At 40.5% G+C, this 17,210-nt stretch overlaps 1 protein-coding gene across 3 annotated transcripts; it reads left to right on the forward strand.

Annotated features, from left to right (window-relative positions):
- The first annotated feature begins 13 nt into the window (after nucleotides 1-13).
- Nucleotides 14-16,711, forward strand: ORC1 (origin recognition complex subunit 1). Of its 3 annotated transcripts, none has more exons than XM_062004262.1 (17): nucleotides 14-120; nucleotides 812-916; nucleotides 1,283-1,410; nucleotides 2,641-2,810; nucleotides 3,217-3,592; nucleotides 4,223-4,520; nucleotides 6,203-6,307; nucleotides 6,647-6,842; nucleotides 7,798-7,904; nucleotides 8,601-8,702; nucleotides 9,208-9,379; nucleotides 9,964-10,071; nucleotides 10,780-10,953; nucleotides 12,163-12,282; nucleotides 13,673-13,839; nucleotides 14,900-14,987; nucleotides 16,428-16,711. In XM_062004262.1, exons 2-17 carry the CDS (start codon nucleotides 828-830, stop codon nucleotides 16,620-16,622), a joined length of 2,595 nt encoding a protein of 864 aa, XP_061860246.1. In that variant the 5' UTR covers nucleotides 14-120; nucleotides 812-827; the 3' UTR covers nucleotides 16,623-16,711. The 3 variants fall into 3 exon arrangements, with proteins under 3 accessions (XP_061860246.1, XP_061860248.1, XP_061860247.1); XM_062004264.1 differs by having other exon boundaries at nucleotides 10,804-10,953; XM_062004263.1 differs by lacking the exon at nucleotides 14-120 and adding an exon at nucleotides 321-624.
- The last annotated feature ends 499 nt before the right edge of the window (nucleotides 16,712-17,210 follow it).

Consider the following 17,210-nt stretch of genomic DNA (forward strand, 5'->3'; position numbering starts at 1 on the left):
GGGGCGGCGCCGCGCCGCGCCGTGGCGCCAAAGTTGATCCCGGCCGTGGTGGGAGCTGGCGCTGCCGGGGTTGCCGCTGCTGCCGCTGCTGCCGCGCGCGGGGCACGCCGGGGCGCTGTGGTGAGGGGGCCGCGGCCCGCGGGTGCGGAGGGACGAGGGGACGGGGCTGGTGGGAGCGGGAGCGCAGCGCCTCACGGGCTTGGTGCGGTGGCGCTCACGGCCCCTTCTGACGCCGCCTAGGAAGCGGGCAGCGGCCCGGCGTGGGGAGCGGGCTCCCTGGTGTTAACCGGCGCGCTGAAATGGGCGAGGGGAGAGGAGCGCTGTGGGCTGGGAGGCGGGGCACTTTCCTGAGCCCCGCGGCCTGGTGTCAGAGGAACAATGCTTGTTTAGAAAGAAAACAAACCTCACAAAAACCGTGAAAATTGAGCGTAAGCGAAAAGCTCGTGTTGGACACTGTGAGGTGAGGGCAAGTCGCGAAGCGGGCGGAAGCGTGCGCCGGCCATGGCGGCGGGGGGCGGCGGGCCCCTCTGTGCGGGCCGAGCAGCAGTAACAGGGGATCGCGTGTTTGTCTGGTGTGTCCGCCAGCGCTGGACGCCGTAAAAGGAACTGAAGAACAGGCCACTGGTAAACTTCACCTTTTGCCTCCCCTCGCGAAGGAGAGGTGTCTGTAAGCTTTGGGGAAGGTGGGCTTCTCTGGTTGAATCGCTGTGCTGCGCATTCTTCGTTGGCACGGAAAGAATAGATGGCACTTCCTGGCTGTCTTACCCTGCTTTAATTAGCAATTTTAAAAGCTGTTTTTTCTCTGTTTTAGCTTTTCCTTGGGGATCATGAACACCCGGCAGCAAAGCAAAGTGATCTACTCCTGGTATGGAGAACCCACGATCTCAGACAGAAAACTGAGGACTTTACAGTACAAGTAAGTAACGTTTATTTCCGGCTTGTTCAGGGAAACTTAATCAGTGAAGGTTTCTTCGCCTTTCTGACATGGCTTAGGTTAATGTGGCAGCCAGTGAGACTATTGAACAAGGTTTTGTGTCATGGTGCTGTATATGCAACAAAAACAAAGCCCTTGAATTATAAAGTGTGTTGTGAGTGAACAAAAACATTTAACCAAGTCTGTGAGTGTGTTAACTGTCTGATTGAAATATATATGAAAGGCTTTAATCGGGAAACTAAACTGTAAGGTTTGCAAGAGAGGGTGTAACTAGCTGTAAAATTAATGATTTGTGAATTATGAGGAATATGAAGTCCTGTTAATCTGCAAGTACTTGTCACTTTCTAGGGGAATCGTTCTTACCTCAGAAAGAAGCAGAACAGAAACCTGTATACAGCTTGGTGACTTTATTTTAGTAGAAGGGGAGAATGCAAATCAACCTTTTGTGGCACAGCTCCTGGATTTATATGAAGATGGTAAGACAAATAAAAACTTACTTCCAACTGAGAAATGTGTAAGTGTTTTAAAGATACCTGTTATATGGGGATGCAGTTAGCAGTAACACTGGATCACTACAGTGTACAGTGTTTTTTCTTAGTTGTCTAACTTAAAAGAGATGGTTCTTAAGGATGGCAGTATGAGCTTATGCTTTATTTAGAGATGAGAGAATCCAAATGGAGCAAGAGCACTGCAGTCCTGGAACTTGCATCTTATTAGACATCAGGTACAAGGAAGAATAAATGGGACTCGTTATGTCTGTCCCTCGCAAAGCTACTTGCTTATAGATGGAGATCGATGAAGAGAAAAGACAAATCATGGGAGTGATACAAAGATAATATCTGAGTCTGAATTAGAAACTATGCATTGACTGTCTGATTTGAAAGAGCTTTTGTTTGTTTTGGGCCATCATAATAATGTTTTGAGGGGTTTTTAAATTATTTACTTTTTAAAAACATGAGTACATATCACTCCAGATTTCTTCTTTACTAATACAGATCAATTGTAATATCATTTAATATTCTTTTCATGCTGGGGTGGAACTAGTGAAACTTCCTTGGAAACAAAGTTTTACTTTTGTTACATGTCTTTGACAAATTTGTTAAAGGTATGTGGCTTTGTTCTCATTCCAGAATGAATACTTCAAAAACGTTGACAGTAACTTAATATTCACTTATCAGATGTTCCAAATGTGAGGTCTTTAAACTCTTTATACCATGAATCTGTTCATAGTGCTTATTCAGACTTTTTTGTAGGCTTTTCAACAGGGTGCTTCCCTGGTTTGTTAGGCAGTTAAGAAACATGTTTCTGCTTTACCTCTAAAACAACTCCAAATTTCAAGTGCTGTTCTGACATTTCTCACTTCTCTTTTTGTGTCACTGCTTTCAGTTGGTGGGGTCTAATTAGATCACATTTATGCAAAAATGAGGAACCTCTTCATTTGTGTTGATGGACTGGTGGGTCATGTGGTCTGCAGGTATTTTGGGACTGAGAGGTGTTATCTTACTCCTTAAAAGTCTCAACTCAAACATTTTAATTTAGCTTAGAAAATGAGGACTGTAATCCCTTACCAGATGCTTTCCCACCTGTGTCCAGGGAGGATTTTTACCCTTGATGGCATTTCAGCTAAAGTCATTGAGGCCTGGTAATAACTATTTGAGATACAATAAAGGTCTTAAAGTTCATTGACTTTGTTTTCATTGTTGTAGGTGCTCAGGAGAAGCATGCAGTTGTGCAGTGGTTCTGTCATATTACAGAGATACCTCAGAACAAACGGAAGTTGATTAAAAGAGAGATTTCTCCCCAAGAGGTGTTTTTTGATCAAGTTTCTGGCTATGATACTGATATAGCTGTGGAGACCATCATTAAAAGTGTCATGGTACGTACTGCAGCCCCTGTACACGTAGAGGAAAGAAAGACACAGAAGCAATTTGAAAACCATGATAGAACAGTGCAGTTACTTCATTCCCTCACAAACCAAAGGTGTGATGTGTATTTGTTGCACAGTTCACGTAGGATAGTTGAAAACTGCTGATACTCTTGTGTTTCATCTGCCCTAAAATGACTTTGGTTGTTGACAGTCAGCTTGTTGGGAGGTTAGCATGGGAAGAAGTAATGTGAATAGGAGTCTCTTTATGCTAGTGTAGATGTAGTCTGAAGCTGTTGCCCTATATAATGAAGGATTATGTGAGTTCCAGTAAGATCTGTGAATAGAAAACAATTGAATGCTAAATGAACAGTAAACATTTAAGGCATATGTGCTCTGTCATTTTCTGTTTTTACAGGTAATACCGCTACATCTGGGGGAGGAGCTGCCTGTTAAAATAAGCAATGAACAAACTTTCTATGTCAAACAGACTTGGGATGGAAAATGCTTTAAGGCTTTGTCCCCTGACACTTTCTCTAAGCTGAAGAAAGATAATAAGAAAGGAGGTGGCATCCCAAACTCTTTCAACTCATTTATTCCTTTGGACATTGTTTCTCCCCTGAAAAAAGAGACGGAGAGAGCTGTTCAGAGTGCCACAAAAGCAAAAAATGTTGAGCTGGAAATAGAATCAAAACATTCTGCTTCCAAGTTCTCCCTCGCTAAGGAAAGGCATTCACAAAGAGTGGCTAATGACATCAAAACTCCCACAGCAAGGAAGAAGTTACAGTTGAACAGTATGTATATGGCCATACTCTGTCCATGTGGCAGTTTTGTGTGTCGTGTTTCGTGCCTCTTCGTTTTGGGTAGTTCAAGCAACGGGAATATTCCACATCAGTGTTCTTGGATACCTTATTCAGGCTTTGGGCTTTGCTCAAGCCTTTTGGGTGCATCAGTTGTTTGTCCTATGTCTTATTATTTCAAGCAGCTGTACTGCTTATAGACAACTCCTGTTGCAAGTGTTTTCTTTGCAACTGGTAAGTCTAAAGTGTTGACTGAATTTCTACCAAACAGCCAAACTTTACCTGAGAAAATCTCACTTTCACTAGAATGTTTATGTGGTGCTGGTTGAATAAGTGCATTTGATCCTATGTAACATGAAATATTTTCAAACTGGAGCCTGAGTAAAGTTTTAAGTGATGGACATGGGTTAGAAAGCTTAAAATATCAGTCTGTATTCTATTTAGTAATCTTAGAGGAAGTGTATGTCTTCTAGTGATTCAGTTTGGTGTTCCTGGAGCATAATGCTGTCTCCTTTTGCTTAAATGACAGCCCTCATGACAACCTGACCTAATCTGACTTCTGGAAGTTAATTAAGCCAGCCATATTGAAGCCTGACCAAAGTTCATCTTGCTCTCGATTTCTAGGTCCCACAAGGTCTCCTAAAAGCAGGCTCCTGGGATGTGAAGTTTTGGAACTTTTGGATGACGACTGTGATGATATAGCACTGTTAGAACCATCAGCTACTAAGAGAAAAGTGAAATTCACTGGCATTTTAGGCTCACCACCGAAAATGCGTTGTGCCAATGATAAGTCCAAGTCACTGTTTGATACAGCAGAGCATGGGCAGAGGCTTAATGACGTGATACGATTATCACCCTATAGTAAGAGCAGATATTCCAGTGAGAAAGCCAGGAGCCTTGACATGAAAGATGACACTGTGTTGTAAGTGATAGCCTCTTTTGTAGTTGTTTTTTTTAATGGAGTTTGGATTTGTATGTAGTTCTCTTGAAGCATGTTTATGAAAGACTTCTGGAGAGAAAAGCAGGCAATATCTCTGTGTGTACACCACGTTTTCCTTGTTGAGATCATGGTGAGAAGAAGGGGACAGCCTAAGTAGTTACCAGTGCAGTGTGAGGAAGCTCTATAAAGCCTGTTACTTGGAGGTGAATGAGTGAAGTGGTTGACTTTAAAGTTGGACACAAGCAGTTTGTGGTTACAAGAACAGAGAAGAGAAGTTGTAAATGGGAATGGTAGGAAGCTATGAAAGGAAATTGAAGGCGTATTGATTGTTATGGTTTGTACTCATCAACGTGGATTAAAAATCTGTTTCCCTTAGTCACTGTACGTGTGTCACACTGGCCCAAATGTGCCCTACTTGTGACAGCTATTGAGATATCCTGACTATAGGAAGGGATGAGAGTTCTCACGGTAACTGTACGTCTACTTTCATGCTAATTTTTGTGTAGGAAAAGACATCAAATCTCAAATCATAGTTGTTTAAGGAGATCTTCACCCAGCCTTTTAAAATGACATTAAGCTGGGGCAGGGAGGAGAGTGGGTCAGACTTGTATGAAGTGTTGCAAGAAGCCAAAAACCAGTCACTTTCCTCCTTTCAAAGAGTAAAGATGTGGGTGGAACTCTTGGTGGATCTTCACCTCATTTCTGTAACTTACTGTATTGCAAAAGAAGGCGTTTTTCATTCGTAAGGTAATGGCTTTTCAGTGGTATGTATAGATGTAAAAATGTCTGAGAACTCTCTGAAAGTAATTTATCTTATTGTGTCCTTTGAACTAAGGGGAAAGTTGTATCAACAGTAAAATGTTTCAGTGGTAGGGATAAGAAGTGCCCACAAAGACAACAAAGGAATCTCAAAACACAAATTGAAACATTACACCAAAGGTTAGGGTCTTAAATAAAACCCCAAAAATCCAAGCAATTAAAACCCCCAATGGCTCAAAAAACCCCTCACTACCACTTTGAGCCCCTGTCTCTTCAGTTTGGCAGTGTTATGTTTGAAAATAATTTGCTTACTCCACTATATCAGTGTCTGTTCAGTGCTTGTCACTGAAGTTGATGTGTCCAACCAGGGAAGTGAGGGAAAGCTGTTAACATGCAGCAGCTGTCAGTCACTGTGAAAGAACTGCTGTCACCAGCTGAGGATGCATCAGGAAGCAAAGTAGTGTCATGTTGACAAAGTTGAAGTCAGATACATCTGTTTGGAACTCATGCTAGTGCAGTCGCTGTTGTCCCAGCATCACAGGTCAGCTGGCAGCTCAGATGGGTATGGACCCAGGGTCTCTGTTTTCACTTAGCAACTCACCTCAGCTGGTTCTAGAAACATTTCATTATAGAAATCTTTACAGTACAGACTATGAATGAATTTTAGTAACTATTTTGTGATCGTTTGTTTTTCTTGTCAAAGCTATATTGAAGAGAGAGTGCATGAGAAGGGGAATTGTGCTGCTAGTATCTCTGCCATAGCTAATCTGTAAATAACTGTAAACAAGAACTCATGCTGGATTGACAGCCAAAACAATCCAGCCTGAAGCTCGAAAACTCTTTTCCATCTGTACAAGTGTGATGCAAAGAGGAAACACAAATAGCTTTGCGCTCTTTCTTTACAGTTTAAGTGGACATCAGGAACTAGATGGTGAGAGCCTTGTATTGACCCCTCGTTCTCGCAGAGCGTGTGCCCAGAAAACAAGTGCTCGCATCGCAGAGCAAGTCAGGTAAATGCTGCATCCGTGAGGTCTTACTCAGATTGCTATTGAGAGCTTGAAGCCTTGAAAGGTTGCCTAGCTTGATGTTGAAATGCAAATAGTTCTAGAAGCAGAGCTCTCCTGTTCGGAAACATAAAGCCAGCTCATGGTGTTCATCAGAAAACTGACTTCCTGTAAACCAGTCTGTTAAATAGCTATGGAAAATAAACAGCTTGGGTGGAAAATTTGTTGGCTTGATCATTACAATAACTACAGGAACAGCTAAAAAATGCACAAGTGATACTTATGGTGTGCAGAATTACCTGTGGTTTTTTTTTTTTAAATACTCATGTTGTCTGTTTCTTACAGCATATTAAATACCCTGGAGTCAAAAGAGAAAGAGGATTTTCAGTCTAGTTCAGACAGCTCTTACTCTTCGAGCAGTGAGGAGGAGGATGAGCTCTGTACACCAGAAAAGAAAAACAAATCAAGCAGAATATTGAGCACCCCAAAATCTTCAAGGAAATCTTCTCATGATACTTCTGCTAGGACCTTGAAGAAAACTGTAAGATTCTGTATAGAAATACTTGGCTTTGGTTTTGCTGAGGCAATCATTTGAAGAGTTGATGCCTTTTTGCCCAAGTTAAGCATCTGAACCCCTTAGCTTTTGAAGAAACATGAACTTTTATTCATATGATCTTTGATATGAGTGGATTATGCAAATAAATAAACCACTTGCCTATTGGGAGTGTTATGACAATGTTGATCAGAAAGCCCTAGCCTAAACAAAGAAAATAAATTCCTGTGTAACCTCAGAGTGCAGTGTTTGCATATCAGAAAGCCAAAGGCCAGTTTTGTGCTTGGCAGTAGAGCTGTCCTGGTTCTTGAAAGCTTACCAATATGCAAGTGGTTACCAAGGTGAGAGGGATGCTCTACAGCATTCGTGGCCACACCAAAGCTTGTGGCCAGCAGCTTCTCCTAATGGCTTGGCTACTGATGGAGGTGGGTTACCAGGTCACATAAATCTTAGGCCTGACTTAAGACTGTTTTCATCACTGTAGACAGGTACATAATGACTAATTTTTACTCTGTTTATGAAACATCTATCACAGAAATCCTAGTGTAACTAGAAACTGTAAGTAGAGTAAAGAGAAATAATTCAGATACTCTTTTGTTTGGGCAATGAAATTCAGATAAATCAATTTCTAGTAGCTTGCTGTTTCTTAAGAATCAAATCATTTTAACACAGCACTTCAGAAAAGCATAAACAATTAAAAAGTTCTTCATACAGTTAAAAGGTGGAATTGCCTTGTCACCATCTCCTTTCCAATTTTTTAACTAATTTTCCCCTTAGGAAGAAAAGACTATGAGTCTTGCTTGGTAATTCTCTTTGAGAAGACAGTTTCTCTGTTCATCTTGTACTCTGACATAAATAATATTTGAGAAACTTTTATGATCAGTCTCCAATAGAATTGGCCATACGTAGAAAGTCTGGTTGAGGTGGTGACTTTTGTTTGCAGCCTTTACCAGGAACACCCAAGACACCTCGGAATGCAACTCCTGAAATACCCAGGCGGAACCATGCAGCACAGAAACCAGCCAGTATACTAGAAGAAGCCAGATTAAGGTAACAGGTGCTCAGGGGAGGAAATCTTCATTTCTATGTCAGGTAGGCATAGCAGTAGGCTATGCTGAAATAGGGAAATGTCATCCTTACCATATGGTGTTTTGATAGCAGAAGAGCTCTCGTGAATTTACTGTACAATACTGGGTTTACAAATACCAGCAGTATTTACAGTACCATTTCAAATTCTTATATCCAGTCCATGCTTCAGAATTTGGTATCTATTTTTATTCTGTGCAATATTAGAAAAACAAAGATCCTCTCTTATTAGCTTTTGATTGTAAAGGTACAATATCTGTAAATATATCTGCTGTGTAAAAAAACCTTTTTACAGGTATTATTGTAGCTGTTCCCAGTGGAAGAAAAAGCATTCAAGACCGACTGTGTCTTTCAAACTGAGTTTTAGGCTTTTTTCAGTGTCCTGCGATCAGTCTCTGCTGTTTTGTCCTACCTGTAAACTAGCTGACATTTTTCTATGTGTGAATTGAAACAGCTAGATCTTTGTTGATACTGTTCAGACCTCTTAAAACCACATATAGAGAGACTAGGCTATTTCTTTTAGGGTAGTGGACGCTGGTGTTCAGATTTGAAGTATGTAAGTGAGATTTTTGTCAGTAAGTATTTCAGGTAGAACTGGAAATGGAAACATTGGGCCTCCAATTTCAATTTTCTCTGTTTTTTTTCTTTTTTAATCAAAAGGCTGCACGTTTCTGCTGTCCCAGAATCTCTACCTTGTCGTGAGGAGGAATTTCAGGATATCTATAACTTTGTGGAAAGCAAACTTATTGATGGTACAGGAGGGTGAGTTCGTGATCTTGCTTACAGTCACACCAACATCTACTATGGCAAAACAGCAATAAGATGATGATCAAAACTACTTTTATTTTAAAAGCTATTATTTGGCTGAATTGAAGTTCCTAGGTGAATCTCCCTGGTATTTTTTTCTTCTTTAAGAATAGTGCATAGAAATAATGTGGGCTCCTTTATGGTACAGGTTCAAATGAAAGACCAAAATTTAATTGGTGAATTTTAGATGTCTGGGAAGTCATTTTTCCTTAAGGGGTAAATTACATTCATAAGATATTTTACTCTGCTAATTGGGAGATCATGAGGATTTTTATTATTACTGAAACAAAGTGTGATTTGTCCTGGCTTGCAAATAAATGAACTGAAACATAGGGAATTGCCTGAAGTGACAAAGGAGTGGTATTCGAGGCTGGTCTCAGAGCCCAGGAATCCCAGCTCCTTGATACTAAGAGTGTTTTTGTTTTACTCCAGCTGCTGAACAGGTGTTCTCTTTTTGTAGGTGCATGTACATTTCTGGAGTGCCTGGAACAGGGAAGACTGCAACTGTTCATGAAGTAATTCGCTGTCTTCAGCAAGCTGCGGAAAATGATGAACTGCCATTGTTTCAGTTTGTAGAGATCAATGGCATGAAGCTGACTGACCCTCACCAAGCTTATGTGCAGATACTAGAAGTAAGTAAAACCTCTTCAGTGGCTCTCTGGTTTGAAAGAAGAGGAGATCTGATGCTTTGCCGTCAGATCCATGACACGTGTTAAGTACTCGATTCCAAGCAGTCCTTCAAGAGAGACTGTGTGCTTCGTTTTGGAGGAACAGGGTAGAGAAAGGCCTGGGCAGATAAAAGGATGAGGTTAAATACCTGAGCACAGAAAGCGTTCCAGTTTCACCACAACAAACTGGACTCTGGTAAATTGGATGCCCAGTTCCAGACCTGTAGAAACATGATCCTCTGTGATACAGCTGCTTTGTGTGGCTTGAATGAATTGGAAACATGGAAAAAGTATAGATTATACCTTATGCTCCAGTTTGTTTAATAATTACGAAATCTTAGGTCCGTTTCTATGGGATTCTGGAGAACAAATAACAGTTTCAGATGCCATCTCCATTTTACTTTATGGCTTGACTCTGAGCTATAGGCAAAAAATCCAGATGCTTGGTGTTGATTGTTAGGGCAATGTTAAAACCGCACAGGAGTTAAATTACCTGTTTCCAGGCTTTTCGTGTTATTAACCTTCAACATTTTTTAATCCTTGTTCAGTTACTGACGGGTCAGAAGGTGACAGCAACCCATGCAGCAGTACTATTGGCAAAACTGTTCAATACGCCTGGACCAAAGAGGAAGACAACAGTGCTGGTAGTGGATGAGGTGAGACACAGAATTCTCTTTCCTTCAAGTATCATAAGAAATGATTTTTTAGAGGATGGAGCACATTATACTTGCTTAGAGTATATAATATGTGATATAAATGGAATAGACTTAGGAAAGAAGACACAGAAATAGTTCCCTTAGCTTTATTAGGAAACTGAATTTAAATGGATAAGTATCCTCTTGCCATAATATTCTCTGCCCTGGATTTCACATTGGTTTATGTTTTGTTTTCTTCGAAGTCATGGAATGAGTTGTTTTGTCAAGCCCCAAATGCCATAGAATCCAACTATGTTTTGTCTGGAAGTTGCTACTTCTCCAGTGAGGGAGCTCACAGTGAAATGTCATATCCAGTTTTGAAATGCTTTGAATGTGCTGTGTTCAGGAACAAACAAATGCACGTTTATTTTTTGTTGTAAGCTATTTCAGGCTCTCACATGGAAGGCCTTTTAATCTTGTTAGAGGCAGTATTAGGATAATAGTAGTGTTTAAAAACTCCAGCTGTTTAATCACTCTACTGTGATTAATACTGTTCAAACAATTAGTAGGACTGTGGGTTTTTTCCAAAAGAGATTAGAGCCCTAACTCAGAAATGCAGTCCTGTTAGTTGTTGGATACAGGAAATGCAACAGAGGCAGCTTGCTCAGAATCATGTAAGTCCTCTGTGGCAGAGCTAACTCTTGTATTTACAAGACCATTCTTTTTCAGACTAATTCTTCTCTATCTCTGCAGCTTGACCTTCTGTGGACCCGGAAACAGAATGTGATGTACAATTTATTTGACTGGCCGACTCAAAAGCACTCCAAGTTAATCATCTTGGCCATTGCTAACACCATGGACTTGCCAGAGAGAATAATGATGAACAGAGTAGCCAGCAGGCTGGTATGTCCTAACAGTTTTGTTGCTATAAAATGAGAACAGATTAAATACTCTCTGTCATCAAAAGTGATCCAGGAGAAAGGCAGGATTGGTTACATCAGAGGTTGAACAATGCTTTTATAATTCCCTCTCCAGGGGGCCGATAATGAACACGTAAATCTTAGCAGAGTAAGTTTAGGAGCCAGCTTGCTAATCAGATGTTACGCTGTGTAATTTCATTATGCTCTTGTAAGAATGAATTAAGAATGCAAATGTCTTTTTAAACATATTAAGATCTGGATAATCAAGTGCAGTGCTTCATGGTTAAGCTGCTTACTCTAGAGTTCAGAAGAATTCTCTTCTGTTTTTTCTTCCTCTTTACCATTTCGTTCCGAGCACCTAGATACTTTTCTCTGCCATTATTAGCTGGTAGATTTTCTTTGTTTTGATACCTTTGGAGAGAAAGTTAGATGCACTCTGCTTCTGTGTTGAATACATTTTCCTTGGTCATCTCTTCATCGCTGCTCTGAAAAGAAATTTGCAGAAACTGTGCTCTGTGCTTCCATCATTTTGACTCAAAAATAGTTTCACACTGTGTCAATTGCTTCCCCCACCTGCTAAACCTTACAGATCAGCTGAGTCTAGTCACAAGACAGATGAATTTTGCATAAGAAATGCAAAACTCAGGGCTCCTGTGCAATATGGAAGGCAGTGCACCATCTATAACAGAGATTGTCTTTCTCATCTGAAAGCAGTTGTTATTAGCTTGAGCCAGAAGATTTTTAATCCTTGGTTGATGGCTAACGTGTAGTCAATAGTATGACTATACATGTATACAGATTTGCTAAAGGAGAAAGTATTTTTTTATATAGCTCCTGCTCTTGCTGTATTTTAAACGTAGAGCATAAACAGTTGTAGCCAAAAGATTTTACGTGAGATGGCTCTGATTTGTTTACAAGTATTGTAAAAGCAATGTGGATTCTAATAGCAGCAGTGCTTGCTCCTTGGGCCTTTCGGTGAGGAGGTCCAGCTGATGGTCCTCACTTAGTCACACTTTTGTGGACTTGCACATTTATTTCACAGCTATAGAGTGGAAAAATTGGTTAAAGGGGAAGAATGTGAAAAGGAGAACGTTCCTACCAGAGAAAATAGAACCATACAGACTATGCTTGAGCAGCTGGGAGTTTTCAAGCACTACCAACACTTCTGACTGTGTTGTATTATTTACTATAGGGCCTCACCAGAATGTCCTTTCAGCCCTACACCTACAAGCAGTTACAGCAAATTGTTTCATCCAGACTGAAGAGTGTGAAGGCATTTGAAGAAGATGCAATTCAGCTGGTTTCCAGGAAGGTAAGTGCAGTACAGATATCACCTTGGCGTTGCACTAGGTCAAGAGTGGGAGGACAGGGGGGTGGAATTAATCAGACTTGGTTGTGTGTTCTATATTGGAAACAAATGGGGCACAAGATCACAGATTATGCTCTCTATAAGGAATAAGGGGTATTTTTGCAGGAAACATTGCTAAAGCAGTGTCCTTGCTCTTCCCACCTAGTTTGAGGAGGCAGCAATATATTCCAAGAGCTGGAGGCATGACAACAAGAGTCGTGATAATACATAATGATAAGATGTCAGCTTTCTCCAGTACTTGGCATGATGTGAGTCATTGGATGATCTTGAAAATGTAGTATGCCAGTGGAAACATCCAGATTAATTTTCTTTCTCAAGATGTTGAAAGCCTTGGCATAATAAACAGTACCTGTTCTATTGCCAGTCTTAATACTCAGCTGTGCAAAACATAAATAATGCATTAGGCAACAGTAACTTCTCAAATTAAGATGAATGCATTGTCTAATGTCATCTCTTATCCATTATACATTAAGATAACGTACTAAAATTGTTAGCACATCTGTCAACCACTGTACACTTAAAATTTCTCTATTAAGCATCATTGTAGGATTAAAAGAGAATACTCATAAATATGTCAGAAATAAATACCAGCATTTGTTTTGTTACGAAGGAACCACCTTTTTGTAAGAGTAATAGTGCAGATTTTGCAGACTGACTCATCTGCAGTGTTTTTCTAGGATTATTTTTCTTCATAAAAATCTAGAAGAATAACTTGCAATTAAATTTTCTAAAGGATTTCCTCATTCTTGGCTCCATCTGGGTTGTAGGGCTTTCGTATGTTACCAGCATCAAACATCATCCCATCTACTGGGAAAACTAGGCCAGTACTGTATGTAGTGAATGTGCATGGCTTTATTAAATTGTAAACCAGAAGCTGGGTATTAACAAGTATTTGGCTTCAGAAATTTCAGACACCTAAAAATTTTCAGTCACTTGAAAATGTAAATTCACTGTACCAGATCTTTTTTTTTTCCTCTCTCTCTGCATGAACCTGGATTGTGGCAGGGTCTTTATTGATAACATTTCTGAAAACATTGGGTGTTGAACTGAACTCACATTGAATTTCCAAACCTCTCTCTTCTGTAATTATAGAAAAAAGCTTCAGTGTTGGTTATGTGATGCCCAGGTCAGAGTGGGGGGTGTGGGAGAGTTGCTTCCATTGATTTTGGTCAATATTTAGTATCTGAGACTTTGGTAACGTAGTTCCCAGTAGCATTGCTCTCCTGTTTTGTGGATTGGTTTTGTTGGGTGGGTCTTTTTGTCTATTGATTTTTTCTCAACTCTTGTGAACTTGTAGGAAGTGTTGCTACAAAGCTGTCATGTTTCCTCTCAGGTGGCTGCGCTGTCTGGCGATGCAAGACGTTGCCTCGACATCTGCAGAAGGGCCACTGAGATCTGCGAGTTTGCTAGCCAAAAGAGAACCCCTGAAATAGTCAGGATGGCCCACGTAACAGAGGCTATGGATGAAATGTTCTCCTCACCGTATATAAATGCAATCAGGTAACAATATTTCTCAGTGATTTCTGGGGCGCTTTTCCCCAGAACAACTGTGTGTCCTCGCTGGCCTTTGGGAGCACATGTGATCCATCGTGCCTTGTTGAAGCACCATACGAGACAAACTTTGCAGCACAACTAGGAATTAGAGGCAGGGCAACCAGAGGCATAGAAGTCACTTCTACAAGGTGATACAGGGTGTTTCCATGTTTATGTGTTAGCTCAGGTCAGGAGGGAGCTTTTGAAGCTTTCCGACTCTCCCTGCTTCCTGTACATTGATGTCACAGGATAGCAGTTCCCAAGTACATATGTTTTCATTCCTTACCACTGGAACTAAATCTGGAAGATACGCTCAAAACTATAGACACTACTGGTTATTCAGCATACTAGACCAAACTTTGAGCTGGACTGAAGGAAAAACCACTCAGATATGCATAGTTTAGACACCAGGTCCTCAGAGACAACTGTTCCACTCTCCATAACCAGTTGTTATACCACTGCCTTTCTCCCTTGGAGGCAGCCATGGAGATCTGAGCAGAGTGCAGTGGTTTCCTTCTTTAACATAAATAGACTATGTTAGGGCTTTCAGAAGACTTCCTGAGAGAATACATATGAGGAATTCTGTTGCCCTTCAGTTGTCTGCGCAAGCTGCAACTAGATTCTAGATGGAGAGAACCTGTTCCAGCAGGGAGGGTGGGGGCATCATTTTGTGGGATGTGTAAGTACTGCTTTTACTGTGCTATTTGGACCTTGAAGACCTCAATGTTAACTCATAAGTTGACCATAACACCCTCCAGAACATGTCGTATGTGTGGAATGAAATGTTGTGTTCAGACACGTTAAAAGAGAGGTGAGCTGAAGTGAAATGCAGCAAGTGTATTGTGGTGCCAGAAACACAGGCTGTAACGGAATGGCTAGTTGACGTAAACTATCCTTCTCAGGTAGAAAAATACCCTGCATTTAAATATGTGGTTAACAAACAATTTCCCTTCCAGACTTCTTCCTGATGTTGCGTGAGTTCTAAACTTCACAGATTGATTTTGGCCACTTTTGTTTTGACATGCAGGAATGCCTCATTGCACGAACAGATCTTTTTGAAAGCAATTTTAGCAGAGTTTCGCAGGGCAGGAGTTGAGGAGGCAACAGTTCAAAAGGTATGTTCATGTTTTGAAGTACTTTTTTTCTCTCTCTCAAAAAAAAAAAAGAGGGTACTGTTAAAATTATCAAGCAATAGAAAAATATTTTGGGGTTTCAATCTTAAAACTTGATGGAAGGCAATATGATAGGAGCATAGTAAAGCATGGCTGTCCAGGCCAGATGTGAATCACAGTATCTCAAAGATTGGAAGGGACCTCGAAAGATCATCCAGTCCAACCCCACTGCCAGAGCAGGACCACCTAGAGTAGATCACCCAGGAACTTTTCCAGATGGGTTGTTGAATGTCACCAGCCTGGGTGAATGCTACTATCTATTTTTCAAGGGGGATAACTACTTAAAACTGGGAAAACCTGTTCACATTACCAGTGATCTGGAGCACAAAGTGATTTTCTTTTTAGCTTGCATCTGAAAATATTGCTTGCCTTCACCTAACATGCTTTGTAACGGGAAAAATAAACAGAACCAGAAAATATCAAGCAACATAGTTCAAGAAGAAAAACTGAAAGTTGATTCCAACTGCTGTATCACTGACTTGCTCAGCAGAGGCAGCTCTATCACTAGTAGCTTCAATTTTTCACTGGACCCATATAAAATACTTGGCACCAGCAGAACTGTGAAGCCTCTACACAGAGTCCAGGTTATGACTCGCAGTATGGAAGCTAAAGGTTAATACTTCTGAAAACATTTAGAACTATTTATCTAAAGCATTTTCCCATCTCTCTATATTGATTGTATATTTCTTTCTGTAGTCTCTCAGTTTGATCTGGCCCTATGGGTTTGTAAGCAAGCATCTTCCATTACTGGCTCCTGACCATCTGCGTGTCTCAGTTGCATAGATTTACTGCCTGATTGGTTCTTGTTCTTCAAAGAACATTTTTTAGACTGATTTATTACTTTTTTCCCCATAGTTTTTCTCTAACAAAAAAAGTTTTCTTCTGCTTTCTTCAGACCTCCCCCAACTGATTCTTGTCACAGATTTACTAGTCTGCATGATTTGTGATGAGTGCATTCTCCTGTACACAGATATATCAAGATGGCACCTTTCATACTTGTAGTCAGTGTGACTTGTGCTTGTCACTGGGCCTGAATATTACTTCTGAGAGGACTGGATGCCTAATTAAATGTATGCCAGCTCTTAATCTGCCAGATAAACTTTAGTCCCCTCCTAGCACGGTTGAAAAGTGGGGTGGTAACATGTAAAATGATCTAGATTAAATAACTGCAGACAAGGTGGGTTGCTAATTGGTTTTTGGCTATACAGGGATCTCTACTTTCTTGACAAAGTCCTGACAGTATATGTTAAGACAGCAGCATATGGGCAGCTCATCTGAATGAACCAGGGCTTGTTCCGCCTCCCTTCCCATGGATGTAGAGGGAAGGCAGCTTCTTGCTTGCAGGAGGAGGTAAACATGACGTGTCCTCTCTGTTTCTAATAGATCTATCATCAACATGTAGCCTTGTGCAGAATTGAAGGCATGCAGAGTCCTACAATATCAGAAATTCTAGCAGTTTGTGGCAGGCTTGGTGCCTGCAGGCTCTTGCTAGTGGAGCCCAGCAGCAAGTACCTCCACATGCGGGTGCGACTCAACATCAGCCAGGACGACGTCGTGTATGCCCTCAAGGTTGAATAAGGCAATAGAGATTTAAGCTTTTTAATGTGTATAAATGGTTTAAATATTATCTATTTTTATTTTTTTAAATAGTTTTTAAAATGGAAATAGTGACCTGTATTTTTTTTCCTAAATACTTCTTACATATTTGATCTATTAAAGCACTTTTTGTATAATAAAGAATTTGCTTGGGAGCATTTGAAATGTTTGAAATTCAACTTTTAAAGAATATTTTAATGTGATGGTAGCTGGTCACCTTCCAGCTGAGGTGTAGGAATTTGACACTGATAATTTATATTACTACTGCTGCTAAGGAGCTTTGTTGTTATATAGATGTGTAGTGTCCCTGTGGAACTGTTACTTGTAATTTTTCTTCACTGTTTTTTGTTGAGAAATCACTAAAATATGGTTTAACTTGTGTTCAGGATATCATGAAAAGGAAGATTCAGTTTACAGTCCAGGCTTACTATTTGAATTGAAGGAGTGTTTGCTACTGCTGTACTTTGTTGAATGGAATTTTCCTTTAATCTGGGACAAGGAGCTGAATATATTGGAGAAACAGGATCTGGCTGTTAGAAGAAGGGGTTAATGCCTTAGGGTATAGTGATA

The sequence above is a fragment of the Colius striatus genome, chromosome 10 (assembly GCF_028858725.1).
Source record: "Colius striatus isolate bColStr4 chromosome 10, bColStr4.1.hap1, whole genome shotgun sequence".
Classification (NCBI taxonomy): domain Eukaryota; kingdom Metazoa; phylum Chordata; class Aves; order Coliiformes; family Coliidae; genus Colius; species Colius striatus.

Bases quoted from the DNA above. Each gene is read 5' to 3' on its own strand.
- ORC1 (XM_062004262.1), top strand. From the start codon at position 828: ATGAACACCCGGCAGCAAAGCAAAGTGATCTACTCCTGGTATGGAGAA. The intron at 4,521-6,202 runs GTAAGTGATAGC...CTTTCTTTACAG, and splicing joins ATGAAAGATGACACTGTGTT to TTTAAGTGGACATCAGGAAC. The intron at 6,308-6,646 runs GTAAATGCTGCA...TGTTTCTTACAG, and splicing joins CGCATCGCAGAGCAAGTCAG to CATATTAAATACCCTGGAGT.